At 44.9% G+C, this 13,210-nt stretch overlaps 1 protein-coding gene across 1 annotated transcript in view; it reads right to left on the bottom strand.

The window, feature by feature from the left end:
* The window catches only part of TMEM35B (transmembrane protein 35B), a 13,323-nt gene extending 4,723 nt beyond the window's left edge, over positions 1–8,600 (bottom strand). Inside the window, exons 1-2 of the mRNA XM_070949548.1 lie at positions 8,377–8,600; positions 1,715–1,895 (exon numbers count right to left, since the gene is read on the bottom strand). Coding sequence (XP_070805649.1) covers positions 1,715–1,895; positions 8,377–8,484 — 289 coding nt within the window. The 5' untranslated portion in view covers positions 8,485–8,600. The remainder of the gene's footprint in view (positions 1–1,714; positions 1,896–8,376) is intronic.
* Between the last annotated feature and the right edge of the window lie 4,610 nt (positions 8,601–13,210).

Below are 13,210 nucleotides of genomic sequence, written 5' to 3'. Positions count from 1 at the left end.
TCAAATCTGTTGAAGAAAGCAAAAACAATTGTGGCAATCAGCATTGCCAAACTCAATGGGAATATCCAAGATAAACTACTTGAGGGATCATCTCATCCCACTGGGATTGGTCCAGGGGTGAAATACTCCCAGTTCAGACCGGATCGCCTAATCTGGTAGCGATGGCAGCAGGTGGTTCGGAGAGAACCAGTAACAAAAATCCCTGCCCCCCCACTTCTCCCCCATGCCCAGCTGAGTCACGCAATCATCAGAGGCTTTTTAAAATTATTTTTAAAAGCATTTTTTCTACAACCTCTTCGCCCGAAAAAATGCTTTTAAAAGTAAAAAAAAAAGCCTCTGATGATCACGTGGCTCAGCTGGGATAGTCAGAGGCTTTTAAAAGCATTTTTTCTACAACCTCTTTCTCGAAGAGGTTGCAGAAAAAAATGCTTTTAAAAGCCTCTGACGATCCCAGCTGAGTTGCCTGATCGCCAGAGGCTTTTAAAAGCAATTTTTTTTCTGCACCCTCTTCGGCCGAAGACATTGTAGAAAAAATGCTTTTAAAAGAAAAAAAAAGCCTCTGATGATCAGGCAACTCAGCTGGGATAGTCAGAGGCTTTTAAAACCCAAGAGGTTGTAGAAAAAATGGTTTTAAAAGTAAAAAAAAAAAAAGTTGGCCACGCCCACTCAGTCACATTACAACCCCCCCTCCCCCCAAAGAACCGGTAGTAACAAATTTTACATTTCACCCCTGGGTTGGTCCGTCCCATCTGTGCCGGCAGAGGAGGCATGCTGTGTGCCTCATTGGCCCAATTATTCTGACTGGCAGGGTCCAGGAAAAGATTGTACCTGCCTTCTGAAACATGTTACCCCCCCAATGTGAGCCCTACCCTCCTGACCTTCCGTGGGAGCCTAAAGACCTGGCTCTGCCAATTAGCTTTGGATCCCAATGGGGAGTATCACAGTGGAGGATGGTTGATCAGTAAACAACCGGATTATACTTCACTACTGCCACCACCCTGCCTCTGCCTTCCCCATTTGTAATTGGATGTTAGTGGTTGGCATTAACTTATGTTTTTAATATACATACATATATATATTAAAGGGGCGCGATGGCTCAGTGGTTGAAGAAGCTGAGCTTCTCAACTGGAGCTGACAGCCTGGGTTTGAGACCCAACCTCGGCGCAATGGGGTGAGCTCCCGTTCCTTGCTCCAGCTCCTGCCCACCTAGCAGTTCAAAAGCATGCAAACGTGAGTAGTTTAATAGGTACCACTTTGATGGGAAGGTAACAGTGTTCCGTACGCCTATGGTGTATAGTCATGCTGGCCACATGATCACGAAAATTGTCTTTGGGCAACGCTAGCTCCCACGACCAAGAAACAGAGATGAGCACCAGGTCCCAGTTGAACACAAGTGACAGGGAAACCTTTACCTTTTTACGTGTGTTTGTGTGTGTAAGGGATTCTAAGCCATCCAGAGTTACCCTGTGGTAAGATGGGCAGCCAATAAATGTTATAAATAAATAAATAAGTGGCTGGGGCTCAAATGGGTGTCAGTAAAAGGTTGGGGATCAACAGCTGTTTGACAAGAACCTCCAAAGGGCAGAATCCAATACCCTTCTGCAAGCGATCCACCCGAACTTGCCACAACCCACCATAATCGAAGAAATAATCTTAGCAATAGTTTAGGAGCTGATCCCGGTCAGAAATTCATTAACAGGACCTATTCCATTACCTATCATGATCACGGTGAGCACAAAATTGCTGATTTCCTGCAGCAGTTGAGGTCCGAAGGCTAAAAGGAAACCTCCTATCAGTTCTATCCAGCCCACTATTTCCATGTACATTCCTGGTTCCGGCTTGAAGCCAAACTCCTTCGACGGGAAGACATCGGCAAATTTTTCAAACTGGGTTTTCTGCAATAGGAAGGAAAAGGAGCGTTAAGAGGCAAGGACGACCGAGGAGTAGAAGAGGGTTACCCCATTTTTACAGCAGCCAATAGAGGCACAAATAATCCGGAAAATGTGGGTGGCAGAGCCAAAGAAACCACATCAAAAACATTCATGCATTGCTGTGATACAGGTAGCCCTCAACCTGTACCTAAGGCAGAGGTGGGGAGCTATGGCGCTTTTATGACTTGTGGACTTCAACTCCCAGAATTCCTGAGCTTAGATGCTCAGGAATTCTGGGAGTTGAAGTCCACAAGTCATAAAAACGCCATGGCTCCTCACCCCCTGAACCAAGTCTTTTTTTCAAGAGTCTCTATCCATCCAACCAGATCAAGCAGAATGGACATCAGCAGATGTCCAAAGAATGTCAGTTGGCCAAGCCCAGAAGGCGAGTTTTTTTTGCAGTGGCCCCTGCTTTGTGGAACACCCATCAGAGATCAGAATGGCCCCAACCCCTCTTAGCCTTTCAGAAGGCCCTAAAAATCTTGGCTATGTTCCAGAGGCTGGCAACACTGAATATGTCAAGGGCCCCATTTCCTGACTATATTGCTAACTGGCCAAGTAACTTGCTCCCATGTATATACTAGCTGAATACCCCTACTCCGCTATGAAACTATGTGATTGGGCTTGATAAATCAACACTTACAGCTTGAAAATTAATGAGTAGTTACGATCGGCCTCTCCTGTCTCCTTCTCCCTCAGCCTTGCCCCACAGAAACATCTCCTATCCTCTCCCCTTCTCTCCCTCAGCTTGCCCCACAGAAGCCTCCCCTATCCTATCCCCTTCTCTCCCTCAGCCTTGCCTCACATAAATGTCTCCTATCCTATCCCCTTCTCTCCCTCAGCCTTGCCCCACAGAAACATCCCCTATTAGAAATCTAATAAACTTCAAACTATCCTATCCCCTTCTCTCCCTCAGGCTTTCTAGCCCCTTCTCTCCATGAGACTTGCCCCACAGAAGCCTCTCCTATCCTATCCCCTTCTCTCCCTCAGGCTTTCTAGCCCCTTCTCTCCCTCAGCCTTACCACACAGAATCCTCCCCTATCCTATCCCCTTCTCTCCCTCAGGCTTTCTAGCCCCTTCTCTCCCTCAGCCTTGCCCCACAGAGGCCTCTCCTATCCTATCCCCTTCTCTCCCTCAGGCTTTCTAGCCCCTTCTCTCCCTCAGCCTTGCCCCACAGAAGCCTCTCCTATGCTATCCCCTTCTCTCCATCAGGCTTTCTAGCCCCTTCTCTCCTTCAGCCTTGCCCCACAGAAGCCTCTCCTATCCTATCCCCTTCTCTCCCTCAGGCTTTCTATCCCCTTCTCTTCCTCAGCCTTGCCCCACAGAATCCTCCCCTATCCTATCCCCTTCTCTCCCTCAGGCTTTCTATCCCCTTCTCTTCCTCAGCCTTGCCCCACAGAATCCTCCCCTATCCTATCCCCTTCTCTCCCTCAGGCTTTCTATCCCCTTCTCTTCCTCAGCCTTGCCCCACAGAATCCTCCCCTATCCTATCCCCTTCTCTCCCTCAGGCTTTCTATCCCCTTCTCTTCCTCAGCCTTGCCCCACAGAATCCTCCCCTATCCTATCCCCTTCTCTCCCTCAGGCTTTCTATCCCCTTCTCTTCCTCAGCCTTGCCCCACAGAATCCTCCCCTATCCTATCCCCTTCTCTCCCTCAGGCTTTCTAGCCCCTTCTCTCCCTCAGCCTTGCCCCACAGAAGCCTCTCCTATCCTATCCCCTTCTCTCCCTCAGGCTTTCTATCCCCTTCTCTTCCTCAGCCTTGCCCCACAGAATCCTCCCCTATCCTATCCCCTTCTCTCCCTCAGGCTTTCTAGCCCCTTCTCTCCCTCAGCCTTGCCCCACAGAAGCCTCTCCTATCCTATCCCCTTCTCTCCAGAGTTATTTTCAGGTGGGGAGGGGGAGTAGAACGTCTAACTAATTAGCATCAGAGCGTGATATAATAATATAGGAAATGCTAATGCTCTGTTGGTCATTTCGAAAAATCCTTTCTTAGTGAGCACCTAGAAGCCAAGAGAAACCTACGTGGCAAATTTCAAGTTTGTAGGCTTTACGGTTCTGGAGATTTCGTGATTACGGCGTGAGTGGTTTTCGCTTTTATATATATAGATATATTTAATTTGAATGCTTTTAGTGTTTTTATGGGTTTTACTGTTTTTATTGTCTGAAAATGTTTTTAATCTTTTTCTTCTTCTTTACTTCCTCTTTTCCTACTTCGTGTGTCGAGGGAGATACAAAGTTCTGGTTCTTGCACTTCGACCCTTGTTATTTGATGCTGTTGTATCGCTGACGTTGTCTCTTCGCCTTCTTCTGGGTCTGCCTCATTTTTATATTTTTAACTGCAATGTATTTTTTTGTTTGTTTGTTTAATTGGAAGCTGTGCCCAAAGTCATCGACCGAGATGAACGGCCACAGAAATTGAACAAATTAAATAAACTTGTGACCATTTTGTTCCACAGAATTAGAAAAAGGGGCCAATGACGGGTCCTTGCACTTTCGACTGTCCCAGTATCCTCATGGCCACGTGAGTGAAATTCTGGCACTTGGCATTATTTACAAAACATGTGCAGATCAGACGCTCAAGCCATTGCCATTTGAGATCTTCCCTTTTTTTTCTTTTTTTTTTTTATTGAAAGTTTTTCAAATACAAATTTTTTCCCCCTTTTTCCCCCCTCCTCCCTAACCCCTCCCCCTCCCCTCCCCCCATGGCTTCTCCAAAATAAAATCCATATTGATATCAGATTGTATAATTTTACACCACCCCCCATATGCTAACATTTCTTTCTAACATTATTATTATATCCCCCCTATACTATACATTTCAAAGCAACATTCAGCTATGAAATTATATAATAAATCCTAATTTGGCACTTATTCAACTCATAATCTACCCATTTCCTCCAACCCCATACATATATCTCTTAATTCAAATCTTTTACATATATTAATATCTGAACCTAACACCCCTTTTCCTAAACTAAACAATCAGTAACCTAACCTATCTCTACCCATTTTCCTACAGGTCTACCATACATAATATTTTAATATTTAATATTTAATATATTTAATATCTTTGTTCATCTGCCCACACCACACCATTAAAAGATATTTCCATATATAGATAAAATCCTCAAATGACTTTCAGTTTGTAATCCATATGATATCTTCGGTAATGTCTTTCATATTTGAGATCTTCCCAATAAGCAAAGTCTTGGTAGTACAGTGGTCTAAGGCACCCTGTTATTAAGCTGGTTATTAAGACCAGCTGCCTGCAATTACTGCAGGTTCGAATCTCGCCAAGGCTCAAGGTTGACTCAGCCTTCCATCCTTTCTAAGGTAGGTAAATTGAGGACCCAGTTGTGGGGGCAATAAGCTGACTTTGTATAAATATACAAAAGGATGAAGGCTATTGCTGAGCACATTGTAAGCCGCCCTGAGTCTCCGGAGAAGGGCGGCATATAAATCAAATTTAAAAAAAAAAAAAAAGTCAATGGGGGAAGTTTGATTTGTTTAACAATTGTGCGATTCAGTTAACAACTGAGGCAAAAGAGGGCGTAAAAATCCTGTGCAGTCAGATGACTCACTTAATGACCATTCTGCTTAGCGGTGGAAGTCCCAGTCCCCTATGTGGTTGTAAGCCAAGAACTCGCTGCATGTTCCTTCAGCTGTATCTTTTCCACCTTCTGTTCTGAATCCTGATAAGGTCTTAATTATTTCTTAATGGTCAACAATCCCAACAGATCTGCAAGTGGGTTTAAAATCTTATTCCTTTAAAATAACGGTCTTCAAACTTGGCAGCTTTAAGACTTGTGGACTTCAACTCCCTGGGAGTTGAAGTCCACAAGTCTTAAAGCTGCCAAGTTTGAAGACCTCTGCTCTAAAATATTGTGGCTCATCTTAACTCAGAGAGTGTTCTCTCTTTCTCCCAGCCCATTTTTTTTTTTTTTGCTTTAATTTTTATGCCGCCCTTCTCCGGAGACTCAGAGCGGCTTACAATGTGTTAAGCAATAGCCTTCATACTTTTGTATATTTATACAAAGTCAGCTTATTGCCCCCACAATCTGGGTCCTCATTTGAAAGGATGGAAGGCTGAGTCAACCTTGAGCCTGGTGGGATTTGAACTTGCAGTAATTGCAAGCAGCAGATGTTAATTACAGTGCTTTAGTCCACTGTACTACAGGCTCTTTGTTTTTTAAAATTACAAAGTAATTTTTACCAGTCCAATGGAAAAAACCCGGGAGCCCTCTGTCTCAATGCACACATGTGAAATTCCCTAAGGATGGGCTCTCCAGCAACAAGTCCGAAAGCTCGGAAGAGTAAACCTCTGGTTCCAGTGAACAATCCAGACTGGATCCCAGGCAGCTCTCTGTTCCCAAAAAATCTTGCAACGTGCTTTCTCTCTCCCACCCCCAACAACAAAAATTCAAACATCAGCCTTAGGCGCCAAAATGCGTCTATAAATGGAAAGCTGGCCAAAGGCCAGAGGAACTCCCACATTTAATTTGAGAGCGTAAAACCAGGCTGTTTACACAGAGGGCAGTCCTGTGGACTCAGAGGCTCTTCCTTCCCTCCAACTTAATTTCGTAAACTGAGGCAGGGCAGGAAGTCTCCAATAAACTAGACGGCCAGAACACCTGGGGGAGGTGGACAGAACATAATCCATTGAATATGATCACACTGTAACCAGCTTTAAAACATCCCCACCTCCAATTGAGATTCACTGGGCAAATGTCTTAAGACCCAAATCCCATTTTAAAAATCCAACTGAAACAAGGGAGAGAGATAAGCTTGGGGAAAGTGTCTACCTCTGTTTCTGTTTCTCTCTCTCCCTCCCTCTTTGGGGGGGGGGGCGGTGTATGTGTGAGTGTGTGTGTGTGAGAGAGAGAAAGAGTGAAAGTGAGTGGTGTGTGTGTGTGTGTGTATGAGAGAAAGGAAGAGTGAGAGTAAGTGGTGTGTGTGTGAGAGAGAAAGAGATTGAGTGTGAGTATGATTGAGTGTGTTTTTGTGTGTGAGAGAGAGAAAGAAAGAGTGTGAGTGAGGGGTGTGTGTGAGAGTGTGTGTGAGTGGTATGTGTGTGTGAGAGAGAGAGATTGAGTGTGAGTATGATTGAGTGTGTTTTTGTGTGTGAGAGAGAAAGAGAAAGAGTGAGAGTGAGTGGTGTGTGTTTGTGTGTGAGAGAGAAAGAAAGGAAGAATGAGAGTGGTGTGTGTGTGTGTGTGTGTGTGTGTGTGTGTGTGTGTGAGTGTGTGTGAGAGAGAGAGAGGAAGGAAGAGTGAGAGTGAGTGGTGTGTGTTTGTGTTTGTTTGTGTGTGTATGTGCGTGTGAGAGAGAGATTGTGTGTGAGTATGATTGAGTGTATTTTTGTGTGTGAGAGAGAAAGAGTGAGTGGTGTGTGTGAGAGAGAGAGAAAGGAAGAGTGAGAGCAAGGGATGTGTGAGAGTGTGGGTGAGTGGTGTGTGTGTGAGAGAGAGAAAGGAAGTGAGAGTGAGTGGTGTATGTGTGAGAGAGAGAGATTGAGTGTGAGTATGATTGTGTTTTTGTGTGTGAGAGAGAGAGAAAGAGAGAGAAAGAGTGAGTGGTGTGTGTTGTGAGAGAAAGAAAGGAAGAGTGAGTGGTGTGTGAGTGAGAGAGATTGAGTGGGAGTATGATTGAGTGTGTTTTTGTGTGTGTATGTGAGAGAGAAAGAGTGAGAGTGAGTGGTGTGTGTTTGTGTTTTTGTGTGTGTGTGTGAGAGAGAGAGAGAGAGAAAGAGTGAGTGGGGTGTGTGAGAGAGAAAGGGGGGGGGGGGGGTGGAGAGGAAAGGAATCCCTGCCCTGAGAGCAAACAAGCCCTTTGCGTGCAGGAGGCAGGCAGTGCTTGCTGGCGCGCCAGGGAAGCTGCGCACCTTTTCCTTTTGTAAGCGGGCGGCCCAACCGGACAGGGAAACCCAAAGCTCTGCCGCCTGTTCGGTTCCCGGGATTTACCCGGAGGTAGGGACCGAAAAGGCGGCCCCCCGCAAGCGAGGACGAGCCCCACCGCCTTAAGTAACTGCGACAACCGGGCATGCCAAGCAGCGCCGACGCGCCCTGCGCAGCTCCAAAATATTTGTTTACGAGCCAGGCCTTTCCTTAGAGCAGTGTTTCTCAATTTTGGTAGCTTGAAGATGGGTGGACTTCAACTCCCAGAATCCCCCAGCCAGCAACGCTGGCTGGGGGATTCTGGGAGTTGAAGTCCCCCCATCTTCAAGCTTCCAAGGGTGAGAAACACTGCCTTAAAGGATCTCCTGCAGATCCGCTTGGCGGGGGGATCTGGTGAGGTCGCTAGATCCGGGCTGGGGAGGAGGGAGTGGCGGGTAGGAACGTTTGCAGCCCCCCTCCTCCCCCCCCCCCCCCCCCACGATTTGCGGGCTAGCATAGCTGAGCTGCGGCCGGGACTGGCTTCCCCTCCCGCCTCGGAGGCGCCCCGCTCACCAGCTGCCGGTGGGCGTCGCCGGCGATCAGATCGGTGAGCTTGACCGCCCCGCTGACGGCGAAGAAAAGGCCCAGCAAGACGCGCAGGGCGGAGAAGAGCAGCGCCATCGTCGCCTTCGCCGTTTCTCCCGCCTTTCCCGCCCGTTGGCGGCCGGCCGGAGGAGGTGGGACCGGGGGGGAGAGAGGCGGAGAAAGGAGGCTGGGGAAGCCGCCCCGGACGAAAGCAAGCAAGCAAGCAAGCAGGCGCCTCCCGCTTGCCTTTGGAGCAGCCGTGCGTCATGCGCTTGGCCCGCCCGGTGCTGGGTTCCGCTTGCTTAAGGGGGCAAGCCCGGGTGGCTTCATGGGCCAGGAGGAGAGAGGGCTCCCGGGCATGTGCAGAGAGCTGCAGGGGGAGGCCCAGGCTCCGGAAGAGAGAGCGGAGCGGGGTGCGCTTTTCCTGCTTCTCTCGCGGCCGGCTTGGGCAGGTGGAACTCGGCGCGCGAAGGAGTTTCCAACGGAGCATCTTCATGGTTGTCTCTTCTGTTATATTAAGCGTTCGCTAAAGAAGGTCCCCGCCGTCTGGTTTTGTTCCAATTTAATCGCTCGCATCCTGGACATAAAGTGTTTCAACTTTAATTTAATTTAATTATTTAATTTGATTTTATTCTACTTTTAAATTTTGTATGTATGTGTTTTATTGTTTGGCTGTGCACCGCCCTGAGTCCTTGGGGAGTAGGGCGGTATAGAAATCAAATCAAATAAATAAAATAAAAATAAACTTTTTCAACTGTTTCAACTCCTACCCTCAAAACGACGCTATAGAGCCCTGCACACCAGAACAACTAGACACAAGGACTGTTTTTTTCCCAAACGCCATCACTCTGCTAAACAAATAATTCCCTCAACACTGTCAAACTATTCACTAAGTCTGCACTACTATTAATCTTCTCATCATTTCCACCACCCATCTCCTCCCACTTATGACTGTATGACTGTAACCTTGTGGCTGGTATGATTTGTACCCTATGACTATCATTAAGTGTTGTACCTTATGATTCTTGATGAACGTATCTTTTCTTTTATGTACACTGAGAGCATATGCACCAAGACAAATTCCTTGTGTGTCCAATCACACTTGGCCAATAAAATTCCTATTCTATTCTATTGTATTCCATTCCATTCCATTCCACTCCACTCCACTCCACTCCATTCCATTCCATTCCATTCTATTCTATTCTAATTCTATTCTTATTCTATCCTATTCTAATTCTATCCTATTCTATCTTCTCTTCTCTTCTCTTAATTCTATTCTAAATGGGTATGTTTAAAAGAATCACAATCCCTCTCCATCAGTATGGCCGAGGAGCCCAGGGCTGTGGCAAGTCTGATCTGTGATTGGGTTTTGAGGTGGGGGGTGGGGAAGAGATCATGCTGAAGAATTAAATTTGTCAAGTATAAAGGGGATCCCTGGCTGGAAAAGTGACCCCAAAAACACATTGCATAAGGTTCCAGAGGAGAGGATGGGTGACACTGTTGGAGCCTTTCTCAGGCAAGAGGTGGAAAAGCATCTCTTTAAGATTCGGTTTGGTGTTACATTGGGGTTGTTTGGGGAAGGGGGGTGTTTGGTAGATCTTTTCCTGCTTTTTTTAATTGCAAAGCACCCAGAGTGATCAAATACAATAATTAAATCTCTTTGGGAAGGTCAGAAAATCAACACACCCATATAGAAGAAAAAGCAAAATACATAGAATCCCATGAAACTCAAAGTTAAAAATGACGTGAAGATAGAACAAAACAGGAAAGGGGGGGGGGAATTATAACAGTGGCTCCATCAGACATTGTGAAGAAAAGGAAGCATGTTTCTTCCTTATCAGTTAGTCTCTCTGAGCTTGCTTGTTTTCTTGCAAATATTTCATTATTCAGCTGGCACGGATGATGCTAGCTGGGTAAGTTATTTAATGTCTACAAGAAAACCACCAAGCTCAGAGAGCTCCAACTCCACAGTTTAACAGAGTTACAAATTTGTATTGGAAAAGAACTTATGGAGGAATAGGGGCTGGGTGTCTTCAAATTGAGAAAACTCAGCAGGCAGGTATGGTGAGGGGAAATTATGTTGCATAAAACTACTTCAGTGATCAAACAATTCGTTATTACCAAAAGCAATTAAAAAGCAACATTTAAACACTGTAGAAAAGAAAAATAGAAGGCTTGCTTACAGAGCAAGAACATTTCTTGTGTGCGCTTTTTGTTCCTATGTAGGAAATGAAAAGGAGTGTATGAAATGTGGAGCAAGGATGATTTGCAGATGGAGAAGTATGATAAGGAACAGTAAATAATGCAAATTAAATAGTGTTTTCTTAGCTGCCGCTTGCTTGTGTTTTTTTAAATCTTTTTTCTCCCCACTGCATAATATTGTTTTCATGAAAAAGAATAATCAGATATGTGGGGTCTTTGAAGTTGCCTACTTGAGAAATGAAACGTCTGCAAGAAAACCACCAAGCTCAGAGAACACCAAAGTCCCTACAGTTCATCCTCAAGCTGAATATTCTCTTCTATAGATACGTGTCTTGTAGAGACCAGTATCAGCATCAGGCAGTTCATTTGGCTTTGGGTTGCAAAGCATGGGTTTAGATTTGCTTCAGAGTGGAATTTTGCAAGCTTAAACCACTCAGTCTGTGCTCCATCTCTTCCCAAACATTTTCACTGTCTTTCTCGCTGGGAAGATAAACATGGAGCTCCAGCTTTGGCCTCCTCATCTGGGGTAGCAATGGTAGGTCTCTCTGCCACAGTAGTCTGCAGTTCAACCCAGTGACAATGAAATCGTGTGCCGGGTGGTGAGCCAATTGTCTACGGCTACGCTGTAGGACATCATGGCTGGCTTTGCAAGGAGGAGCTGGCTTTGGAGTAAGGCGGATGGGTTTAGAAAAATGAAAGTAGGTACACTTTTTCTTCAAGCTGTTGTCCAGGTTCATGTTGGAAGAAGGGCAATTCCAGCAACCATCTCTTCTTGTTTGAATTCCTGCCCCAGGAAGTTTGAGAGAAGGTAGCTTATCCTTATCCTGGTCTTTGGAATTCGGGTACCTGTTCTATTTTGAAAATGTATTAAAAATAAAACTATGAGGATCCTTAGAAGGCCTGCTAATATCTCTGGTATAATAATTCAGTGCACAGATCATTGATAATACTCGGTTAAAAGCATGGGAGAAATTTTTTTCTCCCATGCATTTCCAATATTTTCCTGAAGAGAAACGTGCTAACATTGATTAGCAAATTCACAGATAACTGCTAGATTTAAGAGTTAATGAAATCAAGATGAAATATTTTGACTCACTCTAACACCTCTTTAAAAAGGCAGTTCCAAAATCCAGTTGGCATACTTGTATGCCAACTGGATTTTGGAGATTAGCAAATTGTGTAATTAGGGCATAAATGTAAGCTGCAGCTAAAAGATGATTCAGAAGCTAAAGGTTACATGATTAAATTGATGCATACTTTAAACAGGGCAGTTGATGTGTCTCTGCCCATCAAAACAGTCCAGGTTGAGTAACGGGTGCAGAATTATTGTAGGATAGAACCACAGAATTTTGAAAGCTCGTCTTGAGATTTTCTCTGCCTCATCTGCTACAAAATAAAATCAAGATGAGATTACAGAAGGTGCTCGTCTTACAATTGGAACCAGAATTTCCAGTGCTAATAATAAGGAAGGTGGATTTTTACTTTTTGCACTATGCTTGTTAAACAAATAACTGCATTGAGTCATGCAGTTAAGTGAATCTGGCTTTCCCCATTGACTTTGCCGGGAATGTCTCAAATGGCAACCATTTGACCCCAGGACCCTGCACCTACATCATACATCCATGTTGGGTTTGCCAAGTGCCCAAATTCTGATTACAACTGTGAGGATGCTATGACAACCCCAAGTGGAGGGACATCTTTTTTCCCCCAGTGCTGTTGTAATTTCAGTTGCTAAAGGAAGTTGTTAAGGACTACCCATATTCTGATTTTCCTTACTTTCCTTACTCAGGATTCTAGTACTTTTCTGAAAGTTCCCACTCCAAGTTCACTCAGTTCCCAAAACCCAGGCTTTCTCCTTAATCGATAGAACGTGGGATGGGGAGGTCCTGGAGCCCCAGTAACACTCACCCACCATGAATAGTCAGGAACAGCTGCAGCAGCAAGCTGCCTCCTCGAATCTTCGGCTCCACTAATCAACAGATCAAAAATAACAAAACCTAAGAACTAAGCTAATACTAAACCTAAGAACTAAATTAAACTCAATCTCTGCCAGAGCAGATCAAAAGCAGTCTTGACAGCAAGACTGAGCGAAATATCTGGGGCTCCTGAGGAGAGGAGAGGCGTGGTTAAAGATTTAAAGGAACACCACGCTTAAGTCTTCTGACAAGCAGACAGCGAAAGCCCAATAGATGAATTGACTGGGCAGCTCTATGGAAAAACACGTTTCCCATTACAGTATGAAACAATGGGAATATCCATGGAAGACAAATATCTAATTTCTCAAGGTGTTGATTGCCAAATAAAGTACTTTTTTTTAAAAAAAAAAATGGAAATGCTAGCAATCAGGTGAATTATTCTTTAGTATCAGGTGGTAGTCACAAAGCTCAAAATCTGGAAATTGAGTCATTATAGGATGAAAAGCATTGCAAATGTTGACTTTTTGTCCTTGGCAGATTTTCTGCCAAATATCAGCATTCTATTCTTAATATAGAGTTGTTTTCAACAGCTGCTAGGATGCACTACACCTCCATTGGATATTAGAATTCAGTGATCTGGATAACTTTCCTATATTGGAATTGCAAGTTATTCAGTTTGAAGGATTTTAAGAAATGGTAAAGTT

The sequence above is a fragment of the Pituophis catenifer genome, unplaced genomic scaffold (assembly GCF_029215685.1).
Source record: "Pituophis catenifer annectens isolate HBS135680 unplaced genomic scaffold, rPitCat1.0.hap2 SCAF_9, whole genome shotgun sequence".
Classification (NCBI taxonomy): domain Eukaryota; kingdom Metazoa; phylum Chordata; class Lepidosauria; order Squamata; family Colubridae; genus Pituophis; species Pituophis catenifer.
This window is presented reverse-complemented; position numbering and strand designations above follow the sequence as displayed.